Source organism: Sprattus sprattus (assembly GCF_963457725.1).
Source record: "Sprattus sprattus genome assembly, chromosome: 16".
Classification (NCBI taxonomy): domain Eukaryota; kingdom Metazoa; phylum Chordata; class Actinopteri; order Clupeiformes; family Clupeidae; genus Sprattus; species Sprattus sprattus.
In genome coordinates this window covers 24,523,147-24,545,588 of record NC_137914.1, presented here as the reverse complement: position 1 = coordinate 24,545,588, position 22,442 = coordinate 24,523,147, and the positions used below count along the sequence as shown (strand labels likewise).

Here is a 22,442-nt window from a genome sequence, read left to right as displayed (position 1 = left end):
ATGCCTGTGCAGAGGATCCCCTTCTCTCTATCACTCTCCATCCAACTGTATAACTAAGAATACTGATAAGAGAAACTTTCAATACTCTACTCGTCTTTTCTCCATCTCTCTATTCTCTCTGTATCTCTCTCCTGTTTACCACGTCTATTTTTCAAACTCTAAATGCATATCTGGTTAAATCTGTTTTAAGTGTTTATGTCGAGCATCACCTCATCTTTAAACCCCTTATTAACCCTATCTATATATGACATATTATGGCTATACTCACTATCAATATGGATTTTTTACTCTAAACCTGTGTATTTGTTGGTGTAACAAGAGTCTGAAGGACCATAGTGTTACCTGCAGTATAGTTCTCTATCCGTTTGGTTTGTTTACATTTTGCGGCGTGGGAAGTGCCTGAAGAATCATGGTGAGGCGTGGTGTCCGATTAGTCAAAGAAAGTCCAGCCTAGGTACACTCAATTTGAATTCTCATACGGAAAAACACATATTTCTCTAACAAATGAATAGGAGTATGATTTTAAATTAATATGGGCATCCTTACTTCCTCCCATTCATTTTAATTGATACTGGAACTGTAGAATACCCCAGGTCCCTCTAATAGGCCTACTACACACCCCCGTACAGGGAAACTAGACCCCCGGTTTCACCAATTCATGGCTGAGCATTTCCCCGTCCTACCCACATCCAGGTGCGTCCTTGAGCCTTGTCAGATGTGTGGTCATGTCGGAGTCCTTTAACCTGCCATCTCCCTTCACCCCCTCTCCCTCTGCTTATTCCTCTGAGGCCCTTTCCTCCGAGGGCTGCTGCCACTGTCGAGATGGCTGTGTCCAGTTTGATTGTTCATAGGCTGAGGTGCCATAAAACTCTTCGGGAGGGGTTTGCTCTCGGGATGTTGAGCAGACACTGGAACAGGCTTTCTTTGTCCCTTTCACAAAGTCCAGTTAGTTTTGAATTCAGATCTTAGGCATAGATCCAAGCAAGATGTTTTCTTTCCATCTCTCTTTTCAGACGAGTTATTGGAGCACTTTCTTGCAAAAAATGGGTAGTAGAGGTCAGCCCAGCCACAACCTGATGTCCCCAAAGTTGATACTAGTTTATATGTGTGCAGACTTTTATTTTTTCCTTTCTATCTACACTTCTCTCAGAACTTATTCCTACTCAGCTCTGTTATAAAGCATTGTTCTGCTATGTCTGGTTATTCCCCTTCTCTAAATTACTGCCTTCTCTGTCCTTACTCTATTATTGAATTATCTCAACCCTTTCCCTACTGGACTGTGTGCTGTCCCTTTCACTGCTGTTTAAAACCTTAATGGCAGCACTCGTGTTAACAACTCTGGCTGTGGAAATCTGTCCTCTGTTTACAGATCCTCATCAATACTCTTTACTTTAACTTATACTGTTTTTTACTTAGTGTTCCCTTTTATGACTGTTCCCGACATTCAGACACCTCCACACCTCACACCGCATTCTCCACAAACTTCTTAATTGCCTTATCATTATATCAAATATCTTTTGTCCTAATCCTACTTTTCCTGGCCTTAAAGCATTAAAAATCACTGTCTCTTCCTTCACAATTTCCTTAATCAAGTTGCCTATGCCTGCCTTCGAGCAATCCTATTTTATTGTTTCCATCACAAATCCACTAATCAATTCTTTTATCTATCTTACCCCAAAACTTCTCATAGTCTTTGTCAATGACGCAGTTTTCTTTGATACATGACGGGACAACCAGATTCTGTTCATTTCTCCAAATTTATCTCTAGTCTTATCTGGTGGTGCACTCATCTTTTGTCTCAATTTTGTCTATAATCCTCTTCCGCTCATTGTCATTGTCATTGTCATCAGCCAGAGACCAAAATGCAGCGCTAACGCCTAATTTCTCATTTACACTTGCTTCCGACTAATACAATTTACTTATCTCTTCCAAAGGAGTTTGTCCTGCATCTACCAAAGCCATTCTTTGAATTCAAATTTTACCACAGATCTATGTATTATAATTATTCCTCTCTCTCTTTTCTGACTACAACCGTATACTTTAAACTATACTACTGTACTTTGAGAAATAAGTCTTGCTTAGACCTCGCTCAATGATTTTACTCTCTCTTCCAGCCCCTCCTTTCTCTGCTCCTTAACACAAGTGGGCTTTATCAACCCCTCCTTCCTCGGCTTCTGCTATGCGCTACTCTCCTCTCTCTCTCTCACAGACTCATGTGTCAGTATGATTGATATGGCCCCAACCTTTTTTCCCCTACAGTTCTGTCTCTCTCTCTCTACCTCTCAACGCACGCACAAAAGTGAATCCCAAAAACCACAGTCTTATACTTTTTAACTTCTTAATACTTAACTCTAAAGAAACCAAAATGAATTGCAGGAAGGCCAACCTACAACATTTCAAATAACATTAATTACAATGTTTTTCCACATACAATTTTCTTAACATACAATTCATTATTCCCACTCCCCGATTTCTCTTACCAATTTAGAAATAAACACAACACCCTACAATGTTCTAAATACTATCATACAAGTCCTCTGACTTAAATCATCAATTTAACTTCCTAATTTATTCTTTTATCTTATGTATTTGACTCTAATAAAAAACACCTCTCGAATACCCCTACAAACTGTATTACAAAATACCCCAATTCTCTCACAATTACTGTAATATAGGCCTACGTATTACAACAACGTCTTTTACATGTTTTCTTTACCAGTCACGAAATTACCTTTAAAGGAATATTCAATGACAATTTCTCATATGATATATTGACAATTCAAAACTGAACAACTGCGTGTGGTGTTTATATGTCTGTTGATTAAGGAAATGTATCAATCTTTTCTCCCAGCAACCTTGTGTTTTGTACCTTATGTGTTGAATGTATTTAACTTGTTTTCAGTTTAAATGATTAACATCACAATTTACAATATTTCACAGAATCGTCATTCTTTGAAAAAACACGTAACACAAATACCACACTATTCAACAAAGAGATCATAACGGTATACTTTATATAGGCTAGGCTTAAATCACACATATCAACACTATATTTCGCGAAGAGATCCCGACTCCAATTCGCACATACCACGGAGAGATCCACTCATTATATATTATCCGCATATGTTTCCAATGGCTATATCATTCACTCGTGACTCATACTCACTTTCTTACGTCGCAAGGAGCTCCACTCCAACCTGCATGCATTCTTACTCGCAGAGAGATCCCGACTCCAATCTGCACATCCAAAACTTTACCAAAACATTATTATACAAGAAAAATATAAGTCATCCCAACTTAGACTAACACTACCGTCTATGTATGTAGCGTTGTACTCCTACTGCGAAGTGGAGTCCTAAACACTATCAACACATCACGTATCTCCCTTTACCTTTACCACGATGAGCTACACTCATTCGCCATACCAAAACCTATTATAAAAACACACACATTATACAACATAAAACATATAATTCCTAAAATACCTCCAGTTCTTTCCAATGAGCCTCTTACTAATTAGGATTCTTGGCTGAGAACGTCACCCGAAGAGCGCTGTTCCCCACCCGGCTTCTCCCTAGCCACACTAATCAGCAAAAAATATGCATTTCTTACCTAATTAATTTGCGCGCTGTGGCCAGCAAGAGCCACGTGGCGAACAGCTCCCCCCAAGGCTTTTGTTCTTGATCAGGTCCCTTCGATAGGTCGACAAAGATTATGTGGTGGCCAAAAAAGGTACTGCGAAGTAATTTGGAAGACTCAGAGGCTTGATCGAAAAGAGCTGGAAGCTTTTATTGTCAAAGTCTAGACAATAAGAGAAGGACCCGCGTAGTCATTCTAATGATACAAAAGTGTGTAACCCTTTATATAGACCTCAGTTATCCTATAATATTATCTGTTCATTTCTTACTGGCTCTGGGCCAAATCCAATCAGAATGATCAAATTGTAATATTCATAAAGGAGAAGACATTCATTTACATGGCGACTAAGAGTCTAACTCCCTTTTCTGCACATCTAGCATTCTAAAAGACACCAGACCTTAACTTAATTTATTACAGCAAGCCTAAGCCAATTGTTCATGATACTAGCAGTGTCAAGAGAAATCCCCTAACACGGGGTTAAGCGCATGGGCTCACATGGGCTCACATGACTCTTGTAATTAATTTAGAATTTAAACAATACCTATAGTTTAACACTAACTAAAACTGAGATCTACATGGCTTAAAATGAGTGCATAATATGTGCCACAAGTTACCCAATCCTTCTAAGATTGTTGTTTGCCAGCCATCAACACAACAGAAGAACATTATTTGAATGAGATTGGGAAGATGAGCAAGTGGAGGCATCAACCATTGAAAAGGGGGGCATGGCCGGAGCGGAGTTCAACACAGACGTGACATTTTCTCAGTGGTTTTGTTCTTTAATTAATGTTTGTTCATTGTTGCGATTGTTGTTGTGAGTATGAAGAAATACAGCCTTGCAGGCCAAAATACAGGGGAATTTGGGCGATTTGTATGCACAAAATTATGTTTTTGTCTGAAAGTTGCAATTCCGTTTCAAAGGGTACATTCCGCAAATTCCGTCTGTTCTCCGTTATGGCGGAAAATCATTGGCCCAACTATTGTCAGCGGCAATGTCAAAGTCCATTAAATACTGCATCTTCATATGACGATCATTATTGTTTTCAGTCTCAAGATCTGCACTATGGAGAGCTGTTGACAAAGCCTGTTAACGATCAACAAAGCCTTGTCACCTTCCCGTGACAAACATTTTGGCCCATGAGCCCTGAAGAGACTCAATAGAACGAGCATCACCAAACCCCTGAGATATCCACTCAGACAGATGAAATAGATCTGTTCACAGGAATCAACAAGCAGGGTGCGGAACATGTGATGTGGTAAAGCCATGCAAATATTCATGCTACACCACTTACTGAACCATCTATCTTTGCTATCCAGTCTCAGTGGTCAGGCAGTTACCTAACAAAAAACAATTGTCTCTGGTTGAAACCGACGATTGAATGAGGCATGAATGAAAACATTTAGTAACCCATGCATCAGACTAATCATTGCTAATCACAAAGATGGTTAGGTATTTATAGGTCTACGGCTTCTAACTCCAAGTCAAATATCTAAGTTAAACTGTTAAGTAAGAGCAGCACTTTTATCTGCACAGCTTTGGGAACCTTAGGTGAATATACAGTTTCTTGACATTTGGATCCATTTCAGCAGCGTGCTGAATTTGGCTTGCTTCTCATCAACCAAATGTCTTGTAGTTTAGGGTACTACATTGAGTGCCAACTGCCAACCACTTGTAGGCTACCCACTAAATAATGTGTTAAAGATAGCCTCCAGCCCATAGTACATCAGACCCTCCAGGATTACGCAATGTCGCGATCGCTTCAATTCACGCAAATTCAACTATTACCCGCGAATTCAGCGCAACGTAGCAATTTTAACACATCACCGCAACTTTCCCGCAAACTTGACAAATCATTGTTGTCTCCCTCAACTTTCTCCTGCCCTGCAGACACGATGCAGACACTTGCAGAGTTCTAATCCGTTGTAAACAATGAGAATGGCTACACCAGGCATGGAAATTAAACGCAGTTTTATGTGTAGGCTGAGATATTCAGTCTTACTTGTGGTCCTTTTTTGTAATTCCAACAGGTGCACTTCATTGTGGATAAGTAAATCCTATGTACTGTTCCCCCTTCGTGCTTAGCATAACTAGCTATATTTCTAGATAACTGTCTAACAGCTGTTGCCATTCCCATGAGACGAACATTTGAATGATGTCAAAGTAAAAGTCCTGTGTTCGTTTCCATAACAACAATACAAACAATATACATTTTCTGACTTAAATAAGCAGAGGGCAGCACAGCCAATTATGCTGCATTTTTGTAGTGCTGGTAATCTTTTGTTTGGCATGTTGGTAAGGTTATTTAAAGGACCATTTCTCAATGGTTTGGTTCTTTAGAGAATGTTTGTTTATTAATTATTTATTTTTTTAACAAATAACTCAATTATAATTACAAAGAGGGAAATAAGCATCTTTTTATCGAAATTTTCACTTGCTCCCGCAATTTCATCGCAACAAACACCTAAAAACACCGCAACTTTTTGGAAAAGCCCCCGCGAAAACAGTAATTTTAGGCCGCAACTATCACAAAAAAGGCCCGCAAAATTCTGGGGGGACTGTACAGTACAGTCATTGTGTGGAAAGCTACAGCAAATACTGGATGCAGACCAGAAGTACCTTGTGATCAATACATGTGTTAATGTGGATTGATTTGCAATGGAGACCACAGTGTGAGGACCTGGGTCGTTGTTGAAAATGCTCACAAATATATATATTTCCTTAAAATTTTAATTGTAAATACTAAATTAAGAGTAAACTGAGAGATTCAAAGGGGGTGGGGAATACATCTGTGTGATCAGATTTTAAATATTCAATTGTTAAATTGCTGAAAATTTAAATTTGATCATATTTGACAGTGCCCCCACTATGGGTATCACTTAGGTGAAGTCAAGAGCTCTCTATAATAGTTGGTCCCATGTCTATAGCTTGTTCTGTTGCTGAATGACAAGCCTTCCAACATGCACTAAGGTAAAGGTTCAGAGGTCAATATCTCAGGGCAGGAGTCATTTAGAATATTCACACTGATATAAGTTACTCACCAGGTCAAGGCCTGTCCAAAAATGTCTAATTTTGTCCTGCGACAAAGTTTAATTTTCACCTCTGTTTGGTGACAGTCTCTTTCAGGTGTAGTTTCTGAGACCCTTGGAGACTCCAGCCTGGGTGAACTCAAGTTTTTAAATGTTTTGCTTATGTTTGGTAAAAACCTTCAAGGTATTGATCTATATAGTAAAATCTTGTGTGTGTGTGTGTGTGTATATATATGTATTGTCATTATCATAATTATAGTAATTTGAACCGGGTGCTTTGCCTATGTCCCTGTTTCAATGTGTGGAATGTAATTAAGAACTGAAATATTGTAATTTAGCACAGAGGTTGTACTTTACTTGACTTACTTTACTTGTATTTTACTTAATCTTTTCTTCATGTCACTTTATGCTTTCACACCAATTAGGGCTTTGACTCCGAACTTCGAAATTCGAATATAATTCGAAAATCAAAAAATAAATACATATTCGAACGAATATTAGGCAGCCCTTAATATTCGAACTTGTTATGGGCATTATTTTTTTGTTAATGTCTTTGCTTGAACGTTGTTTTCAATTCAGATTCCGAAGCTTTTTCAGGCATGAAGTTGTGTGAATCGCGAGCTCGTTAACAAGGCTGTCATTGGCAGTGGCGGTCCGTGCATTTCACGACTAGGCCTTGTGATGTCCTACACGACAGTTAAACTGAGTGAATCCACCTCTTAATACCATTATTATGACGCCATGGCTCTCGAGCCATATATTTATACAGAAAGGCAGTATAAGTGAGCATTGAATCACCTTAACATAGTCGAGTACAACAGACTTTATTAATATTTCCGGAGCATTTAAAATCAATACACCCGTATTAACAATTAAGAGTAGTAAACTCTCAGTTATATGATCGCTTGAATACTGTCACAACTTCAGGGGCGATTTTCAGGGATTAGTCTACAAAGTTGTATTTAGTCCACCGAAAGTAGCCTATGTGAGCTTTAACAAGTTTGTCCACTAAACATCGCATTGTCCCACCTGCAAAGCAATTACATTAAACTGACCCGATCCTCACGATATCCATTTTTTTCTTGAAAGGTCCGTCTTGAAAATGGCGTTTCTATTATATTAGCGACCAGATCGATATCTTTTTCGCTAATTCACCACCACCATTCGCCAACTAAAATGAGCACTTCCTGAGGCACTGCGTCAGTCTGCCGCACTAGTGCGTATCCTATCCAATCAAAGTACGTGTACCACGTTCAACGTGATGCCTGCTAGCTTGCCCCAATGTCGCCAACTTGAATTCTGATTGGTTATCACAACTGTCTGTTTCAGTTCATTCAATTTAAATGATTTAAAAGTTCATTGACGTTGACTGATACACTGCCCTCTGGTGGACAAAACATATACAACTGAAGTTTTATACCATATAGGTCTTACTGAAGGCATTTAATGGTCAAACTATTATTAATAAATATTCGAATATATTCGAATACTAATATTAATAAACAAACGAACTTCGAATATGATTTTTAGGCAAAAGTCAAAGCCCTAACACCAATACACTTCAGAGGAAAATATTGTAATTTTATTCCACTTCAATTTGCCGTCAGCTATATTTACTGGTATTTACTACTTGCTTCAGCCTACGTAACCATCGATGTACATGTTTGTCTCCCTGGTTTAATGGAAGTCGGGGTGATTAATAGATGCGATGAAAGAGTTGATATGATATATGATGAAATGTGGTTTGCTTACACAGTCAACCCTTGTGCAGTTAATTACATCAAAACACTGTAAATGTAATGAAAATTCTATGTACATCCTCTGAATCTCTCCTCTCGCATATACGAAATTCATGTACTCTTAAAACATGTGGGAATTGCTCAAATATGAACTTAATAAAAACAAGTCCAACCTAAAACAGCAGTAACATATTTCAAAACACCAACAAACAAAACACCAACACACTTCATCTAGATGATCGATGTTAAGAAAAAGTGAAGATGTTTATTTCAGATACTTTTACAGCCGCTTCAAATAATGTAGGCGATTAATACGGAGTGGTCGTAAGGTCCCTGGCCAGTGGCCAGCGCCCAGCTGACCTATATTTCGTTTGTGTCAACAGTAATGTTTAATTACTATTATTATATACATGTACATAAAAACATTTTGATGTACAGTGCAAGCGACAAGAAGTGACTTAATTCACTGCGTCTTGTTCGCGATTTTGGGCGTTGCATATTTTCCTAATTCAGTCCCATTCACTGCGTCTTGTTCGTGTTTTTTTGAACGTGTAACCGGACGTTGCATATTTATTTTCCTAATTGTCCTCCCGGATGGTGTTGTTGCTAACTTGACAGCTACGGTCTACTATGATTCAATCAAACACCCTTGCACGTCCAAAAATGACGCTAGAAGGTAGCTACAGCGTCACTTCTTGACGCTACAGGGCCACTGACCAAGCTTCACTTATTGATGAGTTGGGAATGAGAACGTGTTGCATATGTCATGTGTAATTGTACATTGATGTAAACTTGGCAAAAAGTTTGAAAATGTGTGTTTGGTCTATTTTTTTTCTCTGTTGTTAAAATGCTAATTGGCATTGTATTTTATATCGTTGGAACCATCAGGCCTGACTCCTGGCTTTTGTCCAATGCCAGCCAGAACCGTCAAGCTTGATTCCTGGTCTTTGTCTATGTCTGGAGCCTGAACTATCAGAATCGACGGCTGGCCTTAGTCTAGGAGGTGTTTAGGAGCCTGGCGTACTTAGTATCTAGATAGTCTTGAATTAAGTTAGACACCTTTCTGTGAAAATATTGAAAGGATTGTTATTCCAGATTGTTGTGTGACGTGTCGAAAAAAAAACGTATACTTTCGCTAAGCTACTTTCCATAAGAAAGTAAGTTCTTGACTCTCCACAATCTAACTTGGACTAAAGGCTGCAAGGACACAATCTCAAAATCTGACCCGCAGTGTAAATGTGGTTAATGTAACAATAATCATTTCATTTCTTCATACATTCATTTTTCAGGTAAATTACTGTCACTGTCACATTTAATTTTCAAAGAACATTTTCTTGTGTTTGTTACAGGGTATTGAGCGAACAGCTAACAAGAACTTTGGGGGTGGGAACACAGCCTGGGAGGAGGAAAAACTGGCCAAATATGCTCGCAGGTGGGGGACCAACTGCTGCTGTGTGACCATGTGTCATAGAAAGGACAGTCAGTTCATTTGATATACTTCAATTGCTTTGTTGTATTCTCTTGTTTCTGCCCTTTTATATTTGAGGACCCTTGTGACTTGGTGGTCTTCACTAAAACACATAACACACAAAAGCATACTTAACTGTCAGTACTGCATCTACTTTTTACTTGAGTAGCGAGTTAACCCATAGACACAACACAACACACTGAACTGGTAGTACTGCATCTATTTTTTTCTTGCGTAGTGAGTTAACCCATAGATACACAATACAACACACAACAGCATACTGAACTGGCAGTACTGTATCTACTTTTTACTTGCGTAGCAATTAACCCACCCTCGGGTTTCAAATACAAGTACATAAAGGTCTGTTCAAAGTTAAAAATGAGTAGTTCAAAATGGAAGCTCCTAAGGCTCCTAACTCTCATAAAATGAGATGCTCTGTTTAGGACAGATGACACAAATGAAGGGAAGGGAAACGGTAAGACATGTGACATAATGCATACTATTTCACATATCACTGAAAAGAAAAAAACCATTCCACTCGTTAAACAAATTGATGGCCAGAACATTAATCAATGTACATTTTCACAAGGCTGTTGGATTGTTACAAGACTGTATGTTGTAAAGCTCTCATTTACTTTCCATATTCTCGACTGTAGGGAATGCTCCCTCAGGCACTTGTAACAAGCTTCTGTGTCTTTATTCAGTGCAATGTATTCCTGAAGCTTGCTCAGCCCTCTCATCCTCATGACCTTTTTCTTTCGTAAGGTCCTCTAGACCATAAAACAATAACACATACCTATATTGAAGGTTTTCGTTCACAATACACAATACACAGTCTATGTGCAGCTAGGCGGAACTTGACAGACGCAAATCTGTACGAACATTATTATATTTATATAGATATATATAATAACGTTTGTACAAAAATATTTTTTATATATATATATATATATATATATATATCAAATTATTCAGCGGTTATCATCAAACCTGTACAAACATACAGTGCCTTGCATAAGTATGCAAGGCACTGTACATTTAAATCTTCAGCGGTTATCGTAAAACCTGTACAAACATATATTTAATTCTTCAGCGGTGTTACTGCTATTCCATTAATGGAGAACAGCACACACCCTTTCGAATGTTGTTAAATGAGCCACATTAGTCATTATACAGGCTATTGCAGAGGTACTGGGTGAGCTGGTAAAACCAATAGTCCCATACTAAGAATATTACTTTGTTAGCTAACATTAGTTATTATGCCGCCCTTAGTCACACATCCAAGGTTCAGGTTCTTTTATACAGATGTTCTTTATTACGCCTACAAACACAGACGCTAGTACACCGTAGAACTGTACAGAAATGAACAAAAGAAACACTGCAATCAATTATATGTTCATATACACAAGAACAATCTTAAACGGCATTAAAATAATTAACAAACAAAACGTAACATACCACTTTGCCTGCCTGTGGACTAAGAGGGAGTTGCAGCATGTATTTCTTTAGAGGGCATGGGAGAATATTTTAGCGTCTTTTCGTCTTTTCTTAGTAGCTTAATACTAGTTAAACTTCACCTCATGCGGGCATCCAGTCATTCATCCAACTATCAACAGGAAGTGACATGTAACATGCATCCTGGGAAATTAGTCAAACATACATCTTAAATAAAGATAAACAATTAAAACTTTGTGACTGCAATTACAGTTATTAACTAGAAAATGCATTTCCTGAAGGAAATACCAGTGCATGAAATGCAAAAGTTAAGAAAGGAAAAATAAAAGAGTGAAAGAAGGAAAGGAGAGTAAAAGAAGAAAGGAAGAGTGTAGAAAGGAAAGAAGAGTGGAAGAAGGAAAGAAAAAAGGAAAGAAGAGTGGAAGAAAGAAAGAAAAAAGGAAAGAAGAGTAAACAAAAGTGGCTTTGGATAAAGACAGTAAAGAGAGAGTAAAAAGGGAAACATTAAAAGACTGAGAGAAAATGGAGTAAAACACAGAGATGGAGTGTGAGAGAAAGTAGAGTGAGAGGGATAGAGAGAAAAAAAAGAGAATGGAAGGTGTCTTAATATTCCTAGTTATACAGTTGAATGGAGAGGGACAGAGACAAGAGGAGCCTTGGAACCTTGGCGCAGGTGTCAGTGAAGCACAGGTGCAAGCCAGTTTAATGACCCTATGATGATGTCATAATGGCCCAATGTAAGTCAATGGGAAAATTTAGATTCGTTTTTCTTTAATATCTTAAAAAGTATAAAGTTTAGAAAAGTGAAAAATACATAGCATAAGTGTCCCTTACAAGACCTACGCGACAAAGTTTCTAAGTTAAGCAGTTCGAGCTGAATTAATCGCAGAAAAAGGTACGCGGAATAAGAATAAGAAGCCTAGGAATAACAATACAGGGCATTTCATGCACTGTAATTAATTTAACTGACTTCTGAAGCAGTGAAAGTAGCAAATTAGACTACTGCATGTCAAATCACAGTTCTTGTTGGTTTGAATGCTGCGAAACACACATCCGTAAAATATCTGGTGGCTTTTCAATGGTGACTTCTCGGCGAAACATGGAGTGCATATGCATTCTACCTTTTTAAGAAGTGCTTGAAGACCAAACTCTTCAGAGAGCCCCTCCTTTCCTAACTTGCACTTCCTTTCCCTTCATCTTCCTTCTTCTACCTCTTATCCTTCCTCTAATGTCATCTCCTCTAACTAGTACTTAACTTGCACTTGCATTCCTGCACTCTTTTTCATTTCTTTTGTAAAGTAGTATTTATTGTCTATTGCTCATAGCTTGATTGTTTTCTCCTTTCTACGTTGCTTTGGATAAAGGTGTCTGCTAAATGACTAAATGTATACGACACACAATGCCAAAACTGACTTTAAACAGAGGCATGGCATGTGAGTTCCAATAAAATTACACATTATCAGTAATTAAAATATTTATGATAAAACATCACTTACCATAGTTAGGAGGCTATTTTGGTACTACAGAACAAACACTGATTCACAAACTTCACAAATACCTTTAAATGAATATTGCTGCAGCAATAATCAGGCATTGAAGGAGAAGTATGGCTCTCTGCGATGGTTGGTGAATTGGGTGGATACAAAAGTTGTAAAGCGGTTGGGACTATTGGACCTCTGATAAGCCATTTTTAGCAACTCTTTCCTCAGGATCACTTCATGCTCTGAGCTTTAAACTTCAGCATTGACACTGGCAAATCTAAATGTATTCTCACTGCGAAAATATTTTCCATTGAGGGATTAATACATTGATGAGTCCATCCTGAAATGGAAGGGCAGGCTGTCCTTCAAACGGTACATACCATCAAAATGTCACAGATTTGCATTACAAATGTTTAGTCTTTGTGATGTACAAACAGGCTATGTTGAGAACCAAATAGTTAATACTGGCAGAGAGGCAGACCTACAACAATTTGACGGTTTGGTTGTTCAATTACACTGGGACCGAAAATAAATTCATAATAAAAAAATTAACATGGGAACACGAAGTGGAGTGACTAGTGAGCTTGAGGCAGTGTGAAGGTGAAAGGCGGGGTTGAGCGGAGTCACTTTAGAGAGTTTCAGCACAAAAATAAGTTATTTAAGCAATATACAACCCGAATTCCGGAAAAGTTGGGATGTTTTTTAAATTTGAATAAAAAAATGAAACCTAAACGACTTTTTAAATCACATGAGCCAATATTTTAGTCACAATATAACCTAAATAACATAACAAATGTTAAAACAGAAATGTTACACTTTCATCCAATAAATGAGCTCATTTCAAATTTGAAGCCTGCTACAGGTCTCAAAAAAGTTGGCACGGGGGCAACAAATGGCTGAAAAAGCAAGAAATTCAGAAAAGATTCGGCTTGGAGAACATCTAGCAACTAATTTAGTTAATTGATATGAGATCTGTAACATGATTAGCTATAAAAGGGATGTCTTAGAGAGGCAGAGTCTCTCAGAAGAAAAGATGGGCAGAGGCTCTCCAATCTGTGAAAGAATGCAAAAAAAGATTGTGGAATACTTTAAAAACAATGTTTGTTGACGTCAAATTGCAATCTCATCATCTACAGTGCATAACATCATCAAAAGATTCAGAGAAACAGGAGAAATCACTGTGCGTAATAGCCTGGGTGCCATTCGTTTTGTACACACTCCAGCGCGCCCCACATGGTTCAGCTCATTACGTGACATCATAACCAGACCTAACCGGGTGGAGCGATCCCAGACAGTTTGTTCAGCGAGAAGGCAGCAATCAGTGGAACGCGTAGAAAACGGATGGCACCCAGGCTATGTGCGTAAGGAACAAGGCCGAAGACCTTAATTGGATGCCCGTGGTCTTGGGGCCCTCAAATGACACTGCATCACTCATCGGCATGATTTGTGTCAATGACATTACTAAATGGACCCAGAAATACTTCCAGAAACCACTGTCGGTAAACACAATCCGCCGTGCCATCTGCAGATGCCAACTAAAGCTCTATCATGCAAAAAGGAAGCCATATGAAGGAAGCACTGTCTTGTCCTGTGGGCCAAGGCTCATTTAAAATTGACTATTTTGAAGTGGAATAGTGTTCTATGGTCTTAACGAGTCCAAATTTGACATTCTTCTTGGAAATCACGGACACCATGTCCTCCGGGCAAAAGAGGAGGAAGAACTTCCATCATGTTATCAGCGTTCAGTTCAAAAGCCAGCATCTATGATTGTATGGGGGTGCATAAGTGCATACGGTATTGGCAGCTAGCCTGTTTTGGAGGGCACTATGAATGCTAAAAGGTATATAAAGGTTTTAGAGCAAGGCAGGGCAAGGCAATTTTATTTGTATAGCGCATTTCATGCACATGTGCAACTCAATGTGCTTTACATCAACAATAGCAGAAACAATAAAGAATTAATTATTTAAGAGTAAATGAAACATGCCAAAAGAAGATGACCAACATAAAAATACAAGATAAGACAAGAAAGCACGGGAAGAACACCATCACATGGAATACAGGACTCACAGTTTAGACAGGTGAATCAAATCAGTGGTCATAGGCTTGATAAAACAAGATAGTTTTGAGCCTTGATTTAAAAGTAGCAACATTTGGGGCACATCTAAGTGTTTCTGGGAGTTTGTTCCAGGAATAAGAAGCAACATATTTGAATGATGCATTACCATGTTTTGTCTTAGGTCTATAAACAGTAAGCAGTCCCTTTCCAGACGACCTAAGGGTTCTTGATGGTTGATAGGGAGAAAGAAGATCTAGGAGGTATTTTGGGCACAAACCATTTAGGATTTTGTAGACCAATACATTTTTTTTTTTTTAATAAAACTGGTGTGATGTGGTCATATATATAATAATTTTTTTGTGAGAACCCTTGCAGCTGCATTTTGAACACGCTGTAGTTTTTGGAGGGTTTTCTTAAGAAGGCCGGTATAAAGCCCGTTGCAGTAATCGAGTATATTTGATATAAAAGCATGGATAAGCTTTTCCAGGTCTGGTTTAGATAGAAGGCCTCTTATTCTTGCTATATTTTTAAGGTGGTAATATGCTGTCTTGGTGAGTAAATTAATTTGGTTTTAAAAGTGTAAGTCAGCATCTTATATAACACCCAAGTTTCTGGCCTGATTTGTAGTCTGTAGTGATAGGGTTTTTAGATTGGCACTGACCTTAATTATCTCGTTTTTATTGGGACCAAAATCAACTACCTCTGTTTTGTCCTTGTTTAGCTGTTGTTAAAATTGTGGGACATCCAGTCATTTATCAGTGAGATACAGTGATATAGGGAATCAATTGGACTATAGTCAGCCGGTGAGAGGGCAATGTACAGTACATTTGAGTATCGTCGGCATAGTTATGGTAGCCAATATTGTTGTCTCGCAGTAGTTTTCCTAAGGGTAGCACGTAAAGATTAAATAGGAGAGGGCCAAGGATTGATCCTTGAGGAACTCAACATATCATGTTAACCTTCTGGGAGACAAAGTTGCCAATGGAAACAAAATAATCTCTGTCTTGCAGGTATGACCTTAACCAGTGAAGGACCGTATCAGAGAGTCCAACCCATTTTTCAAGTCTATCTAATAATATAAACTCCTCAAAAAAAGTTTGGAACGTTTCTTCAGTCGATTTTTCCTGCCCTTTAATAATACCAATTGGTATTGTATTGTATATCGTTGGAAAGCCTGATTAGTCACTAGGCCTGGGCAAAAAATCGATACGATTTTAAAATCGAGTTGGAACGTCAACAAGATTCGTTTTTTAAGGAAATCGAGTTTTACGATTTTTTTTGTTTGTTTGTTTGTTGTGTGTTTTTTTTTTATCCACTGTCCGTATCACTAAGCACATAGCGCAAGCATTTCATTTTTACATTCGCCAAGACCCCTGCAGACTTTCCGTAGTGTATTTCCTGTCTCGTCCCACTCCCACCTCATCCACAAACAAACATGGCAAGTGAAACACACGGGGAGAGAGATGGGCTTGTGCCAAAGAAAGGTGCCACTACCTCTGTAGCAGGGCTCGAAATTGGCACCCGCCAAGCGCCAATGGCGTGTAGATTTTTGGGCTGGCGACTAAATTGTCTCCGATGCTCCGCCACTTGGCGAGTGACATTGCGGAGCAAATCTCCCGTATATTGCGCCCGTCATGGTTAATAATAGCTTGGAACGCCAACACGAACAGTGGGATAAGGGAGAGGGTAACATAAAGTTCTTAGAATTTTAATACAACAATGACAATTTGCGCACGAATACAATGTTCTAATATTTTGCCAGCGAATACAAAGTTCTAATACTTTGCCGGCGAATGCAAAGGTTATAAAGTTCTAATATTTTGAGCGCGAATCAAGAGTTGAAACCGCCTTAGTTGACCACACGCCATTATCGCAGATAAACGAAAGCTAAAATAATGTGCCGATTCATTGCTGTTGCATCACCTCAAGCAAAGGTGCAGTCTAGAGAACATCTAGGGAGGAAGAAATAACATCCACCACAACAGCAGCTACAGCTACACCAAGGGCATGTTGCAGTAGGTGGCTCATTGCGAATAATGGGGAGCCAGCCACGTCAGTGGCTGAAATACGCTGACGGTGGTAGTAAGGCAGCGTAGTAGAGCAATGGCTGAATAATTATCCCCGACCGGTGGGCTCTCGCATGCCCCCTTCAGTGAAGCAGAGGTACTGTTTGCCTTCCCTTTGTTTTTTCAATGCGGTTTTTTATCAGATCAGTAAGACTATAGTATAATAAGCTTTTGAATATCTATGCTGTAGTGTTAGTTGGACAATATTGATCTAGGCTATCATATAGGTGTCATTTAAAATCTTAATTTTTTTGTAGACCTAATGAAGTGCTTCTTATGAGGTTAAATGAATTCATATGAATATAGTTTTTGCACTTTTTAAAATGAAAATAAATGTGTTTTGGAAATTATTTTACCGGTGGGGGGGGGGGGGGGGGGGGTGAATCGAATCGTGAATCGAGTTTTTTATGAAAAAATCGGAGATTTTTTTTTTTGGGGTGAATCGCCCAGCCCTATTAGTCACCTTTACAACGACGTACAACTTGCTTTTTGCCAAAATCCCCTGCAATATTCTTCTGTTGGTATTCACTCTTGTTTTGAGATGTTTGGTGGATTGGATGATTCTCCCACAGTATTAAGGAAAAAACAACACATATTGACCATTTTTACACTTTATTCATTTTACACTGTCAGGGACCTCAGTAAGATGTGGAAGATCCATACGCAGCCACAACAGCTTGGCACCTCCTGTGGGATGGCATCCCAGTCCTGAACCAGAATTTGTAGCAAGTCAGCCAACATGGTTGCATTGGTCACTCTGGCACGTACAGCACGCCCAAGCTGATCCCACAAGTATTCAATTGGGTTGAGGTCTGGACTCACGGCAGGCCTTTCCATCCTCTCCATTCCCAAGTTCTGGAGGTACTCTGTGATGATCCTGCCTCTGTGGGGGCGAGCGTTGTCATCCTGGAGGATGGAGTCAGGTCCCAGATTCTGGAGATATGGGGTCGCCATTGGCTCCAGAATCTCTTTCCGATATCTCACTAAATTCCAACAGAAGAATATTGCAGGGGATTTTGGCAAACATTTTTGGGCTGCTACCCACACGGTTAGCTGTGTTGCTCATTCCACGAATGCACGATCCACATGCTACTGAGGTCCCCGACAGTGTAAAATGAATAAAGTGTAAAAATGGTCTAAATGTGTTGTTTTTTTCTTAATACTGTGGGGGAATCATCAAATCCACCAAGCACCTCAAAACAAGAGTGAATACCAACAGATGAATATTGCAGGGGGTTTTGGCACATTGTTTTGGGCCACTACCCACCCGGTTAGCTGTGTTGCTCATTCCACGAATCCACGATCCTTACAAGTTGTACCTTGTTGTAATGGTGACTAATCAGGCTTTCCAACGATATACAATACAATGCCAATTGGTATTATTAAAAGAGAGGGATAATCGACTGAAGAAACATTTCCAAACTTTTTTTTTCCGAACTTTTTAAAAAAAAAATTGGGCTGCTACCCACACGGTTAGCTGTGTTGCTCATTCCACGAATGCATGATCCTTACGTTGTACCTCGTTGTAAAGGTGACTAATCAGGCTTTCCAACGATATACAATACAATACCAATTGGTATTATTAAAGGGGGGGGGGGTAGTAATCGACTGAAGAAACGTTTCCGAACTTTTTTTGAGGAGTTTAGAATGGTCTACGGTATCAAATGCAGCACTTTGATCCAATAAAACCAAAACTGATACATTACCTGTGTATGAGTTCAGGCGAATGTCATTTACCACCTTAATTAGCACCGTCTCAGTACTGTGGTTTGGGCGAAATCCGATTGAGATATATCAAAGCGATCATTACTATTGAGGAAGCTATTAAGCTGCTGATAGACAACCATCTCAATGACCTTACCTATAAATGGTAGATTTGATATTGGTCTGTAGTTATTAAGTACAGACGAATCTAGAGTGCTCTTTTTTAGTAGGGGTTTAATAACAGCAGTTTTTAGACCCTGTGGGAAAATGCCAGATGAGAACGAACAGTTGACAATTTGTAGCAGGTCTTTGGATAAATAATCTAAGCACTGTTTGAAAATCTTAGTAGAAAAAGGATCTAAACAGCAGGTAGATAAGTTTAATTGCGAGACAATTTTTTTCAAGGGTCAGAAGGTCAATAATTGTATTAAGGTCATTTCAGCAGTATATAAAGGTAATGTGTTTTGTGCAGACCGATTTGTAAAATTGTTAAATTTTATCTCTGAAAGACTCAGCAAACTCATTGCATTTTCTGGCCGATAAATATTCAGCGGGAGTTGACACTGGAAGACTTATCATCCTATCAAGAGAGCAACATATGCTCCCCTCCAGACGACGTCTATTTCAGGGAAGGCCTTGTGTATTTCAGCAGGCCAATGCATAACCACATACTGCAGCTGTTACAACAGCATGGGTTCATCCTAGAAGAGCCAGGGTGCTGAATTGGCCTGCCTGGAGTCCAGATCTTTCACCTATAGAGAACATTTGGCGCATCATTAAACGAAAAATACGTCAAAAACAACCACAAACACTTCAGCAGCTAGAAACCTATACAAGGCAATAATGGGACCAAATTCCAACACCAAAACTCACTCATAAGACACTCATAACCTTGATGCCTAGACGTCTTCAAACTGTTGAGATGTTGCACCATGGTAAACATGCCCCCGTTCAGACTATTTTGAGACCTGTAGCAGGAATCAAATTTGAAATTAGCTCATTTTGTGCATAAAATGCTTTGCTTATTCAAATTAAAAAAACGTCCCACCTTTTCCGGAATTCGGGTTGTAGTACGAGTGCGAGTGGGGTAGGTAAGGGATATTCCCACAGTGGTGTTCGGCCGTAGCCACCGAAGCCGGATGTCAAATAGTATACACGTTACCAAATAACCTTAAAAGATAATTAAAAATAGTGAATAGTTGGAGCTGGTCAGCATGCAAAACCGGGCTCTGCTTAATATTTGAGCTAATAGAAATGTGCAATGGTAGCAAGTTCTGAACAACCAAAACAATTGTAATACTTTTGATAGACACAAACACAAACACAAACACAAAAAACACACCTCAGCACGTAGATACATACAACTCACAAACAATACATACATGATTACAAAACACCAGAGCTACATGAAAAAGCTGCCACTTGTGTTGGCGCTAGGGATAGCCAGTAGTCTCATGACATGTAGGCTACCAGGACATGACAAACACAAAACAACACACCTCAGCACATAAATACATACAACTCACAAACAATACGTACATGGTTACAAAACACCAGAGCTACATGAAAAGCTGCCACTTGCGTTGGCGCTAAGGATAGCCAGGAGTCTCAGGACATGACGAACACTAAGCAGGCGAAGGCGTGGGGCGTTGGATGTGACCGAAGGTGTCAGCTTGGGGTGGAACGTAAACAGCTGCAGAGAAATCCCTGGGCAAGTTGGAAGCCCGCCAGGTGTAAAATGCTGTCAGGGGTGGACTCGCCAAGCCAGGTTTCAGTAAAACACAGGGCAGCAGACACTGAAAAATCCTTATTTCATTTCAGTTTGGCAAGCTCTGCTCTCATTTCTAGACTTGTTGACTTGTCATTTCTTGACAGCTGTACATCTTTGTACTGCTGACTGATCTTAGCAAGGCACTCCAGTTTGTCCAACAGAGCATGAACACAGCTCCAACTCCATTTCTACAACATATGTTTGAATGGACCTCTTCACCACAAACTACAATAATTTCACTTTTTAAATGGTGCAAATCCAAGTGCAACATCAACAATGCGTGTCTCATAGTAGCTCTATAGCCTTGAAGTCAGAGGTCAAAAGGCTGTGGTGGGTGAAAGGCCTCGTAGTAGCTCTATAGCCTTGAGGTCAGAGGTCAAAGAGCTGTGGAGGGTTAAAGGCATTTGTCCTTTGGAGTATCTTGTCATTGAGGACACTCTTCACATCTTCTGCTTGATTGTTTGTGTGTCCTCAGGTCAGACTGCCTTTGTTACTGAAGACCCAATACTCCCTGCAATTGTAAAGCCTTTCAGGATGACATTATTTTTCATACCTGCAATGGATCTTAAAAAAATGCATATACACCACTGCAAATACATCAAATGTAATGGCATAGTGGAAGAAATATAAACTCTAGAAATCACATCAGCTCTTGATCTGATTCTAGAAGTCTCTGTCCTCCAGCTCTAATCCATAATAACATAATGCAGCCGACTTGTCTGGGTCGAACTAACAGCACGTTACTGCAGCAGGAACCCTCACCTGTATGTACAACCTGTTAACTTGTCCTATGTCCTTGCTGTACAGCATGTCTGACAACAGAAAATAGTCTTTCTGTCCCTCTTGTCCACACAACTCTCCTTGTTCTACAGCCACCTCCAGACTGCTTGCAGCAGAATGCCCAGCAAGACACCACCAGCACAGCTGTGGGTCAGGAGAAGAAAGACCCTGCAGCTCTCCTTGTCCATGTTACCAGAGGAGTGCATAAAACATCTCTCCGCTGTGCTTTAGTTGGTGCAGCTTTTTAATCAAAGAAAATCATATTACAACAAGAGTGCTTTTGGAATCTTCTAAAGGCACAGCATTCCTCACACTTGCTCTTTTAGCTCTCCACATGATTGTGAAGAGCCACTAGCATGGTTCTGCCATATTCTGCCCTCCACACCTTGTAATTTGACTGTTTTTAACCCTAGACTGTATTTTCTTGACTGTTCCACATTAGGATGCTTTGTTAACTCAGTTGGTATGGTCGTCTCTTACATATAATGTATAATGATGTAATTTCATTCAGTACACATTACACTATGTACTTTACAAATGGAGTTGGTGGAAGTCATCTTTAGTGTGTCATCTCAAATGTGTCTATTGCACATAATAATAACACATAGGGAAGGCCTTGTCAAATATACTATAGAGCCGTGTGCACACAGAATCCACAGGCAACGTGAAAGCAACTTGAGACTGATCAAAATCGTGTCAAAGCAGAAAGCGCGCACCGGTCCCGTTAACGCAGGTGCATAGGTGGAGGTTCTGTTGTGGAAGACATTTCTACTTAACTTTTTCATAACTGCGTTCGAGAATAAGGTCCATTGAGTTAGTGGATCAATGAACTCACTGGCTCATTTGCCGTCAGCAATTTTTTTTCCAATGCAGTCATATTTTAGCAGTGGGGCACATCATACAGGGGAAACTATCAGTTTCAGTTAGTGTATTAATACATTGAATGTAATGATTTATTTATGTTTTATTCATGTTTTTGTTTTTCACACCATCTGTTTAGTTAAAAAAAAAAGGTTAGTGCATAAAATACTTTAAGCATTAGGTAGACACGTGTCTAAAGCATTATTTGATAGAAAATAGTACAGTGGGAAATTCAGCATCAAGCATAATGCAACAAAATATGTATAACAATATTAGGTATCAGATTATAGTAAGAAAAAAGTATTATTACAATGGGGTGGTGGAGTGGGGGTGTTTACAGATGCAAGAATGGGTCTGACCCTATGGTACAGAATGCAATTATTGTGACAGTGTGG

General features: G+C 39.3%; 1 protein-coding gene across 1 annotated transcript in view; it reads left to right on the top strand.

The window, feature by feature from the left end:
- creld1b (cysteine-rich with EGF-like domains 1b) overlaps positions 1–22,442 on the top strand; it is a gene marked incomplete at its 3' end in the record, with an annotated part of 88,142 nt that overhangs the window by 30,321 nt on the left and 35,379 nt on the right. Inside the window, exon 3 of the mRNA XM_080854633.1 lies at positions 9,755–9,837. Within this exon, the coding sequence (XP_080710759.1) occupies positions 9,755–9,837 (83 nt within the window). The remainder of the gene's footprint in view (positions 1–9,754; positions 9,838–22,442) is intronic.